At 40.3% G+C, this 12,156-nt stretch overlaps 1 protein-coding gene across 3 annotated transcripts in view; it reads right to left on the reverse strand.

Moving 5' to 3' along the window:
* Nucleotides 1-12,156, reverse strand: part of sfswap (splicing factor SWAP) — a 46,654-nt gene that overhangs the window by 14,624 nt on the left and 19,874 nt on the right. For all 3 annotated transcript variants that reach the window (XM_079582582.1, XM_079582581.1, XM_079582583.1), the window contains exons 12-15: nucleotides 10,091-10,194; nucleotides 9,832-9,961; nucleotides 6,753-6,949; nucleotides 743-999 (exon numbers count right to left, since the gene is read on the reverse strand). In XM_079582582.1, the coding sequence (XP_079438708.1) occupies nucleotides 743-999; nucleotides 6,753-6,949; nucleotides 9,832-9,961; nucleotides 10,091-10,194 (688 nt within the window). The remainder of the gene's footprint in view (nucleotides 1-742; nucleotides 1,000-6,752; nucleotides 6,950-9,831; nucleotides 9,962-10,090; nucleotides 10,195-12,156) is intronic.

Genomic DNA, 12,156 nt, shown 5'->3' on the forward strand with positions numbered 1-12,156 from the left:
CAACAGCTTGTGTCATTCGAGTTCAGCTCATCTAAAGTACGCAAATTTGTTATTTTAAAACAAAATAACAATAACGCATTTAAACAGGAGGCAAATCATCATGCAGATGAATTCAGTTTAAGACGATGCAGGCGAGAATGCTTCTGTGCAAGTTCACAGAGCTGGGTGCCAAAAGACATTCAAAGTACAGTCTTTTTGGATGAAGAGTTACTTTTATCTCATATATAGTGAATGAAATGAAATATAAACTGATGCAGTGTTTCATATTAATATTAAGAGAATATGAATGGCAAGTATTAATATTAGATTTTTTGGGTTAATTTGTGAGATTCCAAAAAAACATGTTAAAATGTTTTAGTCTAGATTGTTGCTATGGTGCTATTGCTCATAAAGAAAATGTAAAATATCAGATTCATTTTGTTAATGGCTGACCAACAATGATCTGGACGGGGCCTGTTGGGTGTGTATGGTCTGTTCTGCTGATGGAAAGCCAGTCCATCTCACCGCTGCTACGATCCTCTCATCATGAAGAAGACGTACAGGCCCAACTGACTGAAGGAGAGCTTCCTTCAGCAGGTTGTCAGGAAGCTGAACTCTCCCCCTCCCCTCCCTCTCCCACCACTGTTATTGATATTGCTACATATTAACCCTTGTATTTTCGCACCAAGAGTTAGAAAGTAGCGTCATATCGATTCTTTGAACGTGCTTTATATTCTATAGACTATAGGCCTTGAGCTCTAACCTGGATCGGTGGCCCCTCCTGTAGGCGCTGGGCAGAGAGTGTTTGGCCCGAGACTTCGATCTGGATCTAGACCTCGACCTGGACCTCTTCTTGTGTTTCTTCTTCTTCTTGTCTTTGTCTCTCCCTTTGTTGCGCTCCCTGTCTGTCCCTCTGGAGCGAGAGGAGGAAGCGGCAGCGAGGCTGTCCACGGGGGTTCTCTGATCTAACGAGTAGCCCGCTGATGACATGTCTGAGAGCGCGGAGAGAGCCTGCTGCATCTGGAGACAAACACAAAGAAGGTCAATCAACTCAGGCTTTATGAATGGGCACCGAGCAAACACGACAGTCATTGATTGAACTAAGAACGAAGGCTTGCTCTTCGACATAAGGAACAATGAGAGATTTCCCACATGGCACGCCGCTTTGTGGAGCCAGACAATGAATGCGAGCATCTATCCGCCTAATGAGGCCCAGGTCGCAAACAAGGTTGTCGAGGTACAAAGATTAAAATTGTATTGGTGGAATAGATGTATTCCCTAAAGACACATTGGACATTATAAATTATGCAGACCACATAGAGTGGGTTAACACAATTTATCGAAGCCGTAGGTTACATAGTATTTCTAATATTCTACGTTCTACAAGTTGCTGGCAGGGATTGGACAGTATTTTAAAGATGTACTGCAGCATTTTATCACTGTTGCAGCATATTGCATGAAAATGGTCTGATTTGCATAACAGCAAGACACACATTAACATGACATACTCCCCTTCATCTGTTCCTTTTCTTTCAGAGGTTGCCACAGATGGGAACTAACCACATATTCCTGCTGAGATACCGGATTTATGGATTTCTTTTTTTCTCAAGTGGAAACAGTGGTAATTCTGCTCCACACACACACAAAGTTATCAGTGAGTAAACGTAATGCTGGGCTCAGAATCATCTTGGTTTAATCTTATTTGATGTTGACAAAAATAGTCAAACGTTAATGTACCAGCTGCAGAAAAGCAGCTGCTGCAAAACATGTTAAACCCTTTTTTGTTTCAATTTAACATGTTTTATATTATGAAAGAGTAAAACAAGACAAGAGACAATGGTAACTAGAATGTTGAAGATAAGATGTTATACAGTAAGTGTAAAGCAGCCACATTTCATTATTTGATTACAGAATATTGTATTCTACATTACTATCATCATTAGGTAGAATATTATATTCTACCTAATGTTAGTGGCACAAAACACATCATTGCCAACTATATCAAATAAAAAAATGCAGAGGGTAATGAAAATGGTCCATCTGATAATTTTGGTTTGTCTATAATGTGTCTGAGTTTTGATAATGATTAATGATATATTTAAAAAAGCAGTAAACAAAGCAAGTAAAATAACGTCAAACAGCAAATCGAAAATTGTTTACCTGACACCCAAGCTCCTTAAAAGGGGCTATACAGAGTTTAAAAATGTTAAAAGTAAGTATATTCCTTCCCCTCCATGTTCCAACAATGTCCTAATGAGGCCAGACCTGTTCACTACAACTGCCTCTAAAATCCTGCACTGTCACTCAAAAAGGTGTTAATTTGGGTCCGAAGTGCCGTCATGCACGAGCTTAATATGGAAGCTGCAGCTACACATTTGACCTGAGGTGGCAGTAGTGAGCATAAAATGGCTAACTTGTTTTAAAGCTGCAACCATTTTAATTGGAAGCAGAATGTGTTTCATTTTTAAGAGAGAAAACTGATAAATGCATTTGACAATATGTCATAACGTAGCAAGGGAATGAGGAAACGGAATAAAATTATTTATTGTTGTCTTTTATTTGCACATCATTTGGAGTTTGGGTTGAAATGGAGATATGGGACATTTTCAGGTGAAATGTAGGAGCTAACAAATAAAAGGCTTATCCAGACTCCAGATGGAGAAAGTGTCTGCGCTCTTACACCTGCTCAGCCGAGATACCAAAGTTTGGATGGGGAGAAAAGTAAAGACGAAAAAGCCCAAAAGCGTATGGTCTATACAAATGTATTAAATACACTGCCTGATCCTCCCCCCCAAAAAAGGTCACACGCTCTAATACGTGGTAGGAGCGCATATTAGCGCACACAATGGCTGTGGCATTGTTTCAGTAAGCTTCTATAATATCCAGTGTTGCATTCATTTTACACCAAGAGATGTTGTATGGGAGAGTGTGATCACAAACAAAATCTTCTCTGGGACATCGACACTAGCAGCCAATGGTAAGTGGAGCTCCAACCATGACGTCACATCCACAAACTAATCCAAACTAACCCCAACCTCACCATAGCGCTAACCCTAGGGATAGTGACATTTACAAAAGGTATCTTCAAGCGTGAGCAGGAATCTGACCAATCAGGGAGTCGACATGCAAATTTGGCCTTTCCAATCCTGGGGGAAAAATTACAGCCAGGCGAGATCATAACAGTTAAAATCCAAGTGGCGCCTTTTTTTGAATTTGATTTTGGTCAGGGAGTGTATATTAGGCAGGATAACTTGTTCTCCACTGTGAGAGACAATCAAGAAGCACCATTTTTTTAAAATAATATCGGCTATCTACCGATCTAGCGCAGAGAAAAGTCAATGTCTTCGGGACCGAATGTGATAGAGACTTCCTGGAAAGAGCGATGTCAGGGCTTTAAAACAAGTCCTCCCACAACTCAGGGGAACAGAGAAACATCGCAATTAAAATTGGTTAGCGTAACGTGTTTACCTTAATATATATATTTATTTAGCTATTCACCTACTCATGTAGCCTTTCTTTGGTTTCGATCACTGTGCTGAACTCTGTGGAACTCAGATGCTCAAATAGAAAAAAGATGAATTGAATTGAATATATCCCTTTCGTAGTCCCTCTGGAAGTAATACAAGTGCTGATGGGATGATTGGGGGGTCTGTCATCTCCCCCTGGTGTCTCTGACCAGAAAACGACAATTGCAACTTCGCTGCCTACGGGTTGGAGGCCCCAATACACCCTAATGGAATCACGAAGAAGAAGCAAACAGGCTAACAATCGAAGCTAACTGCGGGCTAGTGCCGCCAGATGTACAATATCCCTCTCTCACGGACAATTCATGAGTAAAAAAGCGCAACATGCTATGACACCTGCAGTTGCGCTGGTCTCCAGAGGCATGAGTTACTTAGTTCTGCTTTAAATACAGGTTTCACTAAACCTCAGTCAATATGGACATGCTGCACCTTATTTTGAAGCACATAACCTGGAGAATCCAATCACATGACGTGGCTAGCAAACAGTATGCTAATGCCAATGCTGTCCCATGCTAAGCACAGCACCAATGATTGAATCACTTAAAGTAATAAATTCGGCTACTGCTGAAGTGGCCAAGTATCTATGTTTTTACAGGATTATAGGCCAGACATTTGGACAAATTGGTATAAAATAATGGTCACAAATATAGGCCAAACATATCGGCATTGGCCTTAGAAAAACCCATATCGATCGACCTCTAGTATTAACAACAGTCACTACCCAATCAGACAATGCATTATGGAACTTAAGTAATCCAAGCAACTTTGACAAAAAAAAACCTGTCTTATGATGAACCATAAATAATAACCTCAAAATCAAAGTGCAGCAGAAGTACTTTTTGGCTGCAGAGCTTATTCAGCAGGCTGTGTTTCCTCCTGAAAGCTCACACTCGGTGCTCCAACGCTGTCACATAAACATGATGAGCACGACAAGAAACAAGGCGCACCTACATAAAAAGATCAAGTCAGCTCGTTTAGCAAACTCCACAAAGACATGGCATCAGCAGTCACCTGTCTTCTAATCTCCAAAGGCCCATAGTACAACCAGAGCAGAAATTGTGAAACTTTACGCCAGCTTTCCAAAAAAATGCTGTACCGTCGTTATCAATTAAGCACTTTCAACAATTTCTGCGTTTAGTTTCTACAGTTGGTTCAGTGCAGTTTTAGAGGAGATGCATGCCACATAGCTGGAAACTTTGAAAAGCGCAGACATATTGCTTTCAAGTATAATAACTCCACACTGGTACAACTTCCTGACACAAGTTCTCAGATGGCCAGGGCAGAGCAGAAGTCACAGTGCCATCAGATTGACAGGAAAGGCACACAGTGACAGCAGCCACCTGTCCCAGCAGGGAAGAGGCCAGTGTACTGCAAATATGTGAGGCCCGCATGAGCCGCTGACATTAAACATCCATCAAATAGACAGGTCATCTACACTTCAAATAACTCACTGCACCTTATTTACACTAGAAAGAATATGTCCCTGCGTATCATGATAAAAGTCTGTGAACATTCAACTTTAGAAAGGATAATGTGGCCTTTTACTGAGCTCTGTTACGCCCAGAAGAGGCTTATTCTACAACAAAGCATATCAGTAAATTCCACGGACAATTTATTTAGTCACAACTAGGGATGAATTGATATCTCTTAGTACGAGTGCTTTGATTTGAGTACTTACCGATACCAAATACCGATACAAGTACAAGGCATTTTCACAGCAGATTGGTCAGTAATTACTTAATTTACTCATTTACATTTCCTTGAGTAAAGCAGGCTACACTTTTAAGAGAAGTTATATCAGCATTGAACAGATGCCATTTGATTTTTTAAACTTTTCATTCAAAATCCTTTTTAATTTTTATTGCACTATCCATCATAGACAGAACAGCCCATGTCCAAAAGCTTTTCAATGCCTGTGCTTTATTCATTTATCTATTTCTATTTAACAATAGTATAGAGATGGCTACTTATTATTGCAACTAAATGGTCTCTTTTCGCCTTTACTACAGCTCCGTGTAGATTTTCTCCTGTGTTTAAGGCAACTTAGCCAGTAGCCTACAGCATTTTGCTTGTTTTTTTTCTATATGGACATGCTGTATCTCTTTATCTTGCGTTTTCTGAGTTGAAATAAGCCCCTGGGCATAAAGGGGCTTAACACTCGCCAGATCTGCTAGCCGCTAGTTAGCAGCTAGTTTAGCAACATTAGCCTGTATCTTGTAAACACTGCAGACTCCACGCTGCAGCACCAGCCATATGTAGCTCTGGTAAAATTCAGCACAGACCTTGATTTAGGGAGTGTCGTCTGTAATCAAGTCAGCTCTATGTGGCATATTGCATTTATACCAACTGAATTGGGTGTTTGTTTTTTTTACGTATTTTGCATATTGCTTTGTTGCCAATATTAAGTTGTTTTAAGTTTTTCTTAACTTCCTTTTTGTCTTATATTTCAGACCCCCGGATATCAGGAAAACCGGTGCGAAGTAAAAGTAATTACCGTATTATCCGGACTAAAAGTCGCTCCGGCTAAAGCCAAAATCTGCGTATTAAATAACAAAACAACAGGCTGAATAGACGCACCGTAACACATCGATGGTTAGCTACATGGAGCATAAACAACGCACTAAATAGGTGTCTGGTTTGTTAACATCACATAAACAGTTCAGATAACTATAGCATAAAGAACACACCAAACTCTCGATCTCACTCCAAATCACTAAATCCATTGAAATCTTCATCCTCGGTGTCACTTCTGAACAATCGCCCTGGCAACTACCTGGGCACGGAGGCGTAACTGCACCGTTGACAAGCCTCTCCCAACAGCATGTTTTTCAAGCTCTCATTTGTGAACTAATTTCTCTGGCTGTGGCCATCTAGCTTTTAGCCCGTGATTAGCTTTGCTTTGTTTTCTTCTCTAAGAGTAACCTCCGCTTCTCGCTCACTCCAAACTTTCTTTCTGCTGCTCGATTAGCCTGCAGCGCCCTCTAGCAGCATGTGAAATTATATATTTGAATTTTAAAAAAAAGGAAGGAAAAAAATCACATATTAGTTGCTCTGGAGTATAAGAAAAACAATGACAAAAAAGTGTGACTTATAGTCCAGTAAATACGGTAATTATGGAGGTTCGACAAGTGGTAAGTGAGGCTTGTCCATACTGCCATAACACAACGACACAAATCAAGGGCATGTTGAAAGAGAACCCCTATGGCCTTAATTATTTCCACTTGATATTCAACAAAAAGCTTCATTTACCTCATACTGTGCAGCAGCGTCCAGCTCTGCTCTCTTGGCCTCGGGCTCTCCAGACCCTGGCCCTCTCAGAGTCTGGAGGAAGAGTGCAGCCTTCCTCTTCCTCTCGGCCTGAAGCTGCTTCTCCTTGGACTCCTTGGATGCCTGGGCCAGCTTCTCTCTGGCAGCTGCGGCCAGACGGTCCTCCAGCCTTTGTTTGGCTGTGGGCAGAGACAGAAGTGGGAAGCACAATAGAGAAGTGGTTAGAGGAATTAGACCACTGCCACCATTTTGGATTTGAACAGTTACTCTATATACAACACCCATTCTGATTTTGTCGATAAAAAGCAAGATTATTCAGGATAAATAACACTCAGGGCTCCTCTGTTCATGTGCATGATAATGATCCCAAACTTTGGCATATTTCGGAAAATTACATAATTTAAACACAATGTGATGCGATCTAAACCTTTGCCCAACAACAGTATAAATAAAGTTGCCTTGCCTAATGGGACTTCAGACCTCCCTTGAACGGCTTAAATGCCTGGCTGCAATGTTTTTTTTGTTTGTTCGTTCTTTTTAATCACTATGACCCATGTGACTACGCTGGGGTAGGTGAAATATTTTTAACCACGCTGGATTTTGTATATCAGCAAGAAATAGTGCAAGCCTTTATAAGCCTAAATAAATAAATAAATAAATAAATAAATCAATGGGGAAAAAATAAATAAATAAATAAAATATATATATAGTATTGCCCATCACTAGTTCAAAGACAATGCAGTCTCAAAAAAAAAGCATGAGAACACAGTTGGCATTCCTGTAACACTGCAGAATGTATATTACAGTCACAGAGTAAATATGCAGGTTGTAAAAGCTCGATGCTCGAACACTCATGTAGTTATTAGTGGAAAGTGCATTTAGTGTGTGGCTGTTTTCTAACCCATCAATACAGATTAGCGCTGGGCTGCCACTGATTCTGCAGCTATCTGATCAAGTTAGGCCGTCTGACTGACAGCCACTTTGCCGCACAGCAAAGCCAATTCACCGGGCTATTTATTAGGCTTCCTCAGCCTCCTTCTCTGGCCGTCTGTCAGCTGCGAGCAGAGCATTAGACTGTGCTGCTGGACCTAAGCGGATCTGTCAGCACCTCTGATGCACAGATGTAGCGCATTCGTCTTCAATAGTCTGGAGAAAGTGCTCTGCTCAAAAGATATTGAACTATTGCCTGTTAAAAGAAAATGTGTAGAAATGCTGCAATGAGCTCTTTAAAAGGCCATCCCATGTAAAAGGCATTTGGCTCAAATACAGGCAGGTGAATTGGCTCTTGGTGCCAAATAACCTGGCAGAAGCAGAAAATCAGAACAACTGTAGTGTTTTTAAGAATGTTTTTGATCATTTCAGTAGTAAAGCCAGAATCTTATGTTTAGTTTCTGTTTATTTATTTGAACAATATACATTAACCTCAGAAAGACTGTCACTTTCCTTCGTACTAGAGGCTAGACCTCACCCAGTGAATATACAACTCTGCTTGAACATATTACTTGCCCCCTGCCTCACTCGTTTTTCGACCGAATTTCTTCCCATTCTCAGAAAATGAAAGTCTTAGATAAGAGGACGTGACAGAGAAGCCCTATGAGCACTTTTGCACGTATGCCCAGATCAACATTCAAAGTGCCATGTACATCATCCAGGAAACAGAAGAAACACGGCTAAATCTGCGTGAGATGGAGCTGCCGCAATTACATTTGAGCTCTGGGGCTTATTACAATGCAGCAACACATACAAAGGAGCGACTGAACTCTGTTTGAATGCAAAAAAAAAAATCCAGATAACATGATGAATACGCACTGGGTGAAAAGGTATAGCGCCCCAACTCATTTTGCAAAGGTATTATTTTACTTGTCCCATTGGCAAGTCAATCTAAAAATCCACTACAATTAAGAGAAATTTGCACCAGGACTAGAATACAGCCAGTTCAACCAATCGCTTTGACTCTGACTGGCTAGAGCAAAAGCATATCCTTTAAATCTGGAATCTACTAGAGAGATGAAAATAATGTGCACTTTAATAACATTATTTATTCTACAAACACAACTAAGACCGATCTATTTAGACCACGTTTTACAGCACAAGCGAGACCAGCAAGAAGAGTGATCAAATGACAGATCAGGCCGCAAAATGTCAGATAGTCCACAACCTGAGGAACCTAACCTTTTATGCACTCGCATCTCCGGCAACAAGGACACCACTACTAAAGGCAACCGTCCAGCAAGGTCAGATGTTCCACTCAAACCGCATACGGAAACACATTACGGGCCAGTAAGTCAATGGTACTTACAGTGAAAATTACTAGTAATGACAGTGGTACTTATTGTGGTACTTACAGTGGTAATTACAGTGGTAATTCTAGGTACATGCTGTGGTACTAAAAGTGGCAATTACCAATAATTAGGGTTAGGATTAGGGTCAGGGAGACACAGAGTTACCACTGGTTTCTAGTGCTTACAGTGATGCATCTATGGTACTTATTGGTAATTCAAGGATACTACAGCAGCAATTCATAGGTAGTAAATGTGGTACTTCTACAGAAGTCATTTCTAGCATTAGGGAAAACAAGAAGTACAACCTTCATTGCTAAGAGTTACCACTGTATCTAGATTAGAAGTATCGCAGTACATACCTTGTAATTCTCACTATAGTATCCTTTAAGTACCACAATAAGTACCTAGAATTACCACTGTAATTACCACCATAAGTACCACTGTAAGTACCACTGTAATAACCTAGAATTACTTCTGTAATTACCATGCAAGCGCCACCGTACGCACCACTGTAACTACCACTGTAAGTCCCATGCACTTACCGGCCCGTAATGTAAAGTACTACCGTATGTTTTAGTATTCATGATGTTCACCTCTAGCCCCTAAAAAACGGATTAATGCCAGTTGAGAGATAGATCTTGTGACTGCTGACAATGTACAACACAGTGCTCGACTCGTAGACTGAAAACCGAGAATAGATTCGAACAGCTCTATGCAAAATGGACAGACGGGAAAAACAGTACCACATCTTTCAGTAGCTGTTGCCCGTTTGAACCTACCTTGTCTAGCCTCCAGCTCCTCCAAACTCAGCGAGGGCTTTTTTTCTTCTGGAACGACGACAGGAACCGCCTCCCTCACCACCACCTCGGGTTCTGGCATGACAACTTCCGAGCCTTCCTCAGTCTCCAACTAGACACACGTGCACAACAGTCTGGTAATGCAATTCGGAAATGTCTTCATTAAAGCGCCATCAGAGGTTAGAGTATCTCTTTGTGGAATGGCGCCAGAAATAATTGTGTGAGTGCACTTCAATTAGACCTTCTCTTCATCCGAGTCGTCGTCCAGTCGCACTCTGTTCTTCTCCAGTGGAAGCATGTCATTTTCCTTGGCTTTTATGGCGAAACTGATTGGCGCGAACGTGGCTGGAAAAGCACATAAATAAGGCTTTTAACATTGTGGTAAAAAGCGTAACAGCAGACTAGTAATTCACAACTTTTGAGTAGAAAAACATGATGAATTTGGCACCAGGCGAAGGAAATTTGATTTTTTTTAACTTTTTTTTTTGTCATAACTTATAAGAGGCTGTCAAAAATGTGGACAGCCTGTGTGGGCAAGACATGCAAACATGCATGCAGCTGGTGAGAATACAGAATACAGAACACAGACACTGAATAGAAATATAGCTCAGAATATAGCACAACATTATGAGAAACCCCAATCAGTAAAATACTGTCAAGCCTGTTTCACTTAAACACGTTGAACAGGATAAGTGGCCTTACTTATAAAGAACAAGGTGTTTACTCATGTGAGAGGGAGATTATTATTTATGAACCTCTTAACCCCTGCCTTAACCAAGCACATTTTGTCCATTTCAGCTTTACAAAATTTAAAAAGCTTCTCGACTGGAGTTGAAGACCTACAAAACTGATCTTTCCCTTGCGTCGTCACTGTGTGTTTTTCTTTGTATTTTTCTTTGTATTTTTGTGGCTTTTTCAATCACCTTTTTGTCGCCTGTTTTGCTGCTCTTTATATGCTTTTTTTGGCTGCGTTATCATATTTTGTGTCTCATTTTAGTTGCTCTTTTGATGCTTTTTTTCCAAGACCTAAAGATGGAAAAAATGTGCTCAGTTAAGTGGGTTAAGAGGGTAAATAATAATGCATCATCCTTCAGAGACTGAGATGAAGTTTACCCAGACCATTTATAAATGTGCAGCTTATTTCCAGGTATGATTGCCTCTCAATTTCATCATCTGATTGACGAGTCTTTCTACTCAAAAATAATTGAGCACAGGAAGACAAATTTGTATCATAAAAATGTAGAAGTATATACATGTCATCATAGAAGTACTGAATATCCTGTTCCACGAAGAGGATAAGTGCAGTATAAGAGGGGTCCTTCCCTCCCTCCCTCCCTCCCTCCCTTCCTCCCTTCCTCCCTTCCTTTAGATTTTCAGTTCATGTTTTAAAAAAAATACTGTACAAAATAAACACTTGAATTTCAGAACATGTTTCCATGAGGCTTAAACTTACAGAATCAGATTAGCATGTTTATTTACTCCCTGTACCAGCGTCGCTTATTGACAACCTGCACTAGGAGTGTAAACTTTGCATCTCGATATTCTACTTTTTATAGTCTGTTCTAATTTTTATTCTATTTTTTATTTATTCTTATTTTGTTATTGTTAGAATTCCGCCCCGTAAGATTTTTGCTTTTACTTGCACATAAGATACCTCTTTTTTTTTTTTTTTTACTACTTAACTGTTTGCACATTTCCTCTCTATTTTGCACACCCTGAGTGATCTTATTGAATGCCGAACAAGTGAATTTCTCCCTTGTGAGATCAATCTTATTCTATCTTATTTCTAATAGTGATGAGTTACATCTCCTAGATAAGTGCAGCCTTTGTGATAATAAAAAATTGCAATTGATTTGTCTGTAGTTACTGTTCATACATATATTTACATTTATAGTGGATATTTGAAGTCGTGAAAGTATGTCAGACAAAAAAACGGTCATGCATCAGTTTAACACGTTCAGAACATTCCTAGGCACATACGTTTTTCACAACTCCAACAATAAGTACAATAGATACGACCTGGCCGGCTCCGTGACTCATCCTGCCTTGAGCTATTACTATCCCCCTCTATTTCCTGCTGTCTGTGTTTTTAGAGTACCGTGAGCATTGTGGCAGCTAGACTCTTTCATCTCCGCAGGTTGCGTTCAAATCCGACACAACCACAGGAAACTTAAAACATAGATGGCAACACTGACTAACAAATCTTCACAGAAACATGAGCCTTCCACGCAGCAGCGACGGTACGCGTGCTCCCATATACGGCATCAACAGCTTTATTTACCCAAAGAATTTGCATCTCATTTCCAA

This window comes from Gobius niger (assembly GCF_951799975.1).
Source record: "Gobius niger genome assembly, chromosome: 2".
Taxonomy (NCBI): Eukaryota; Metazoa; Chordata; class Actinopteri; order Gobiiformes; family Gobiidae; genus Gobius; species Gobius niger.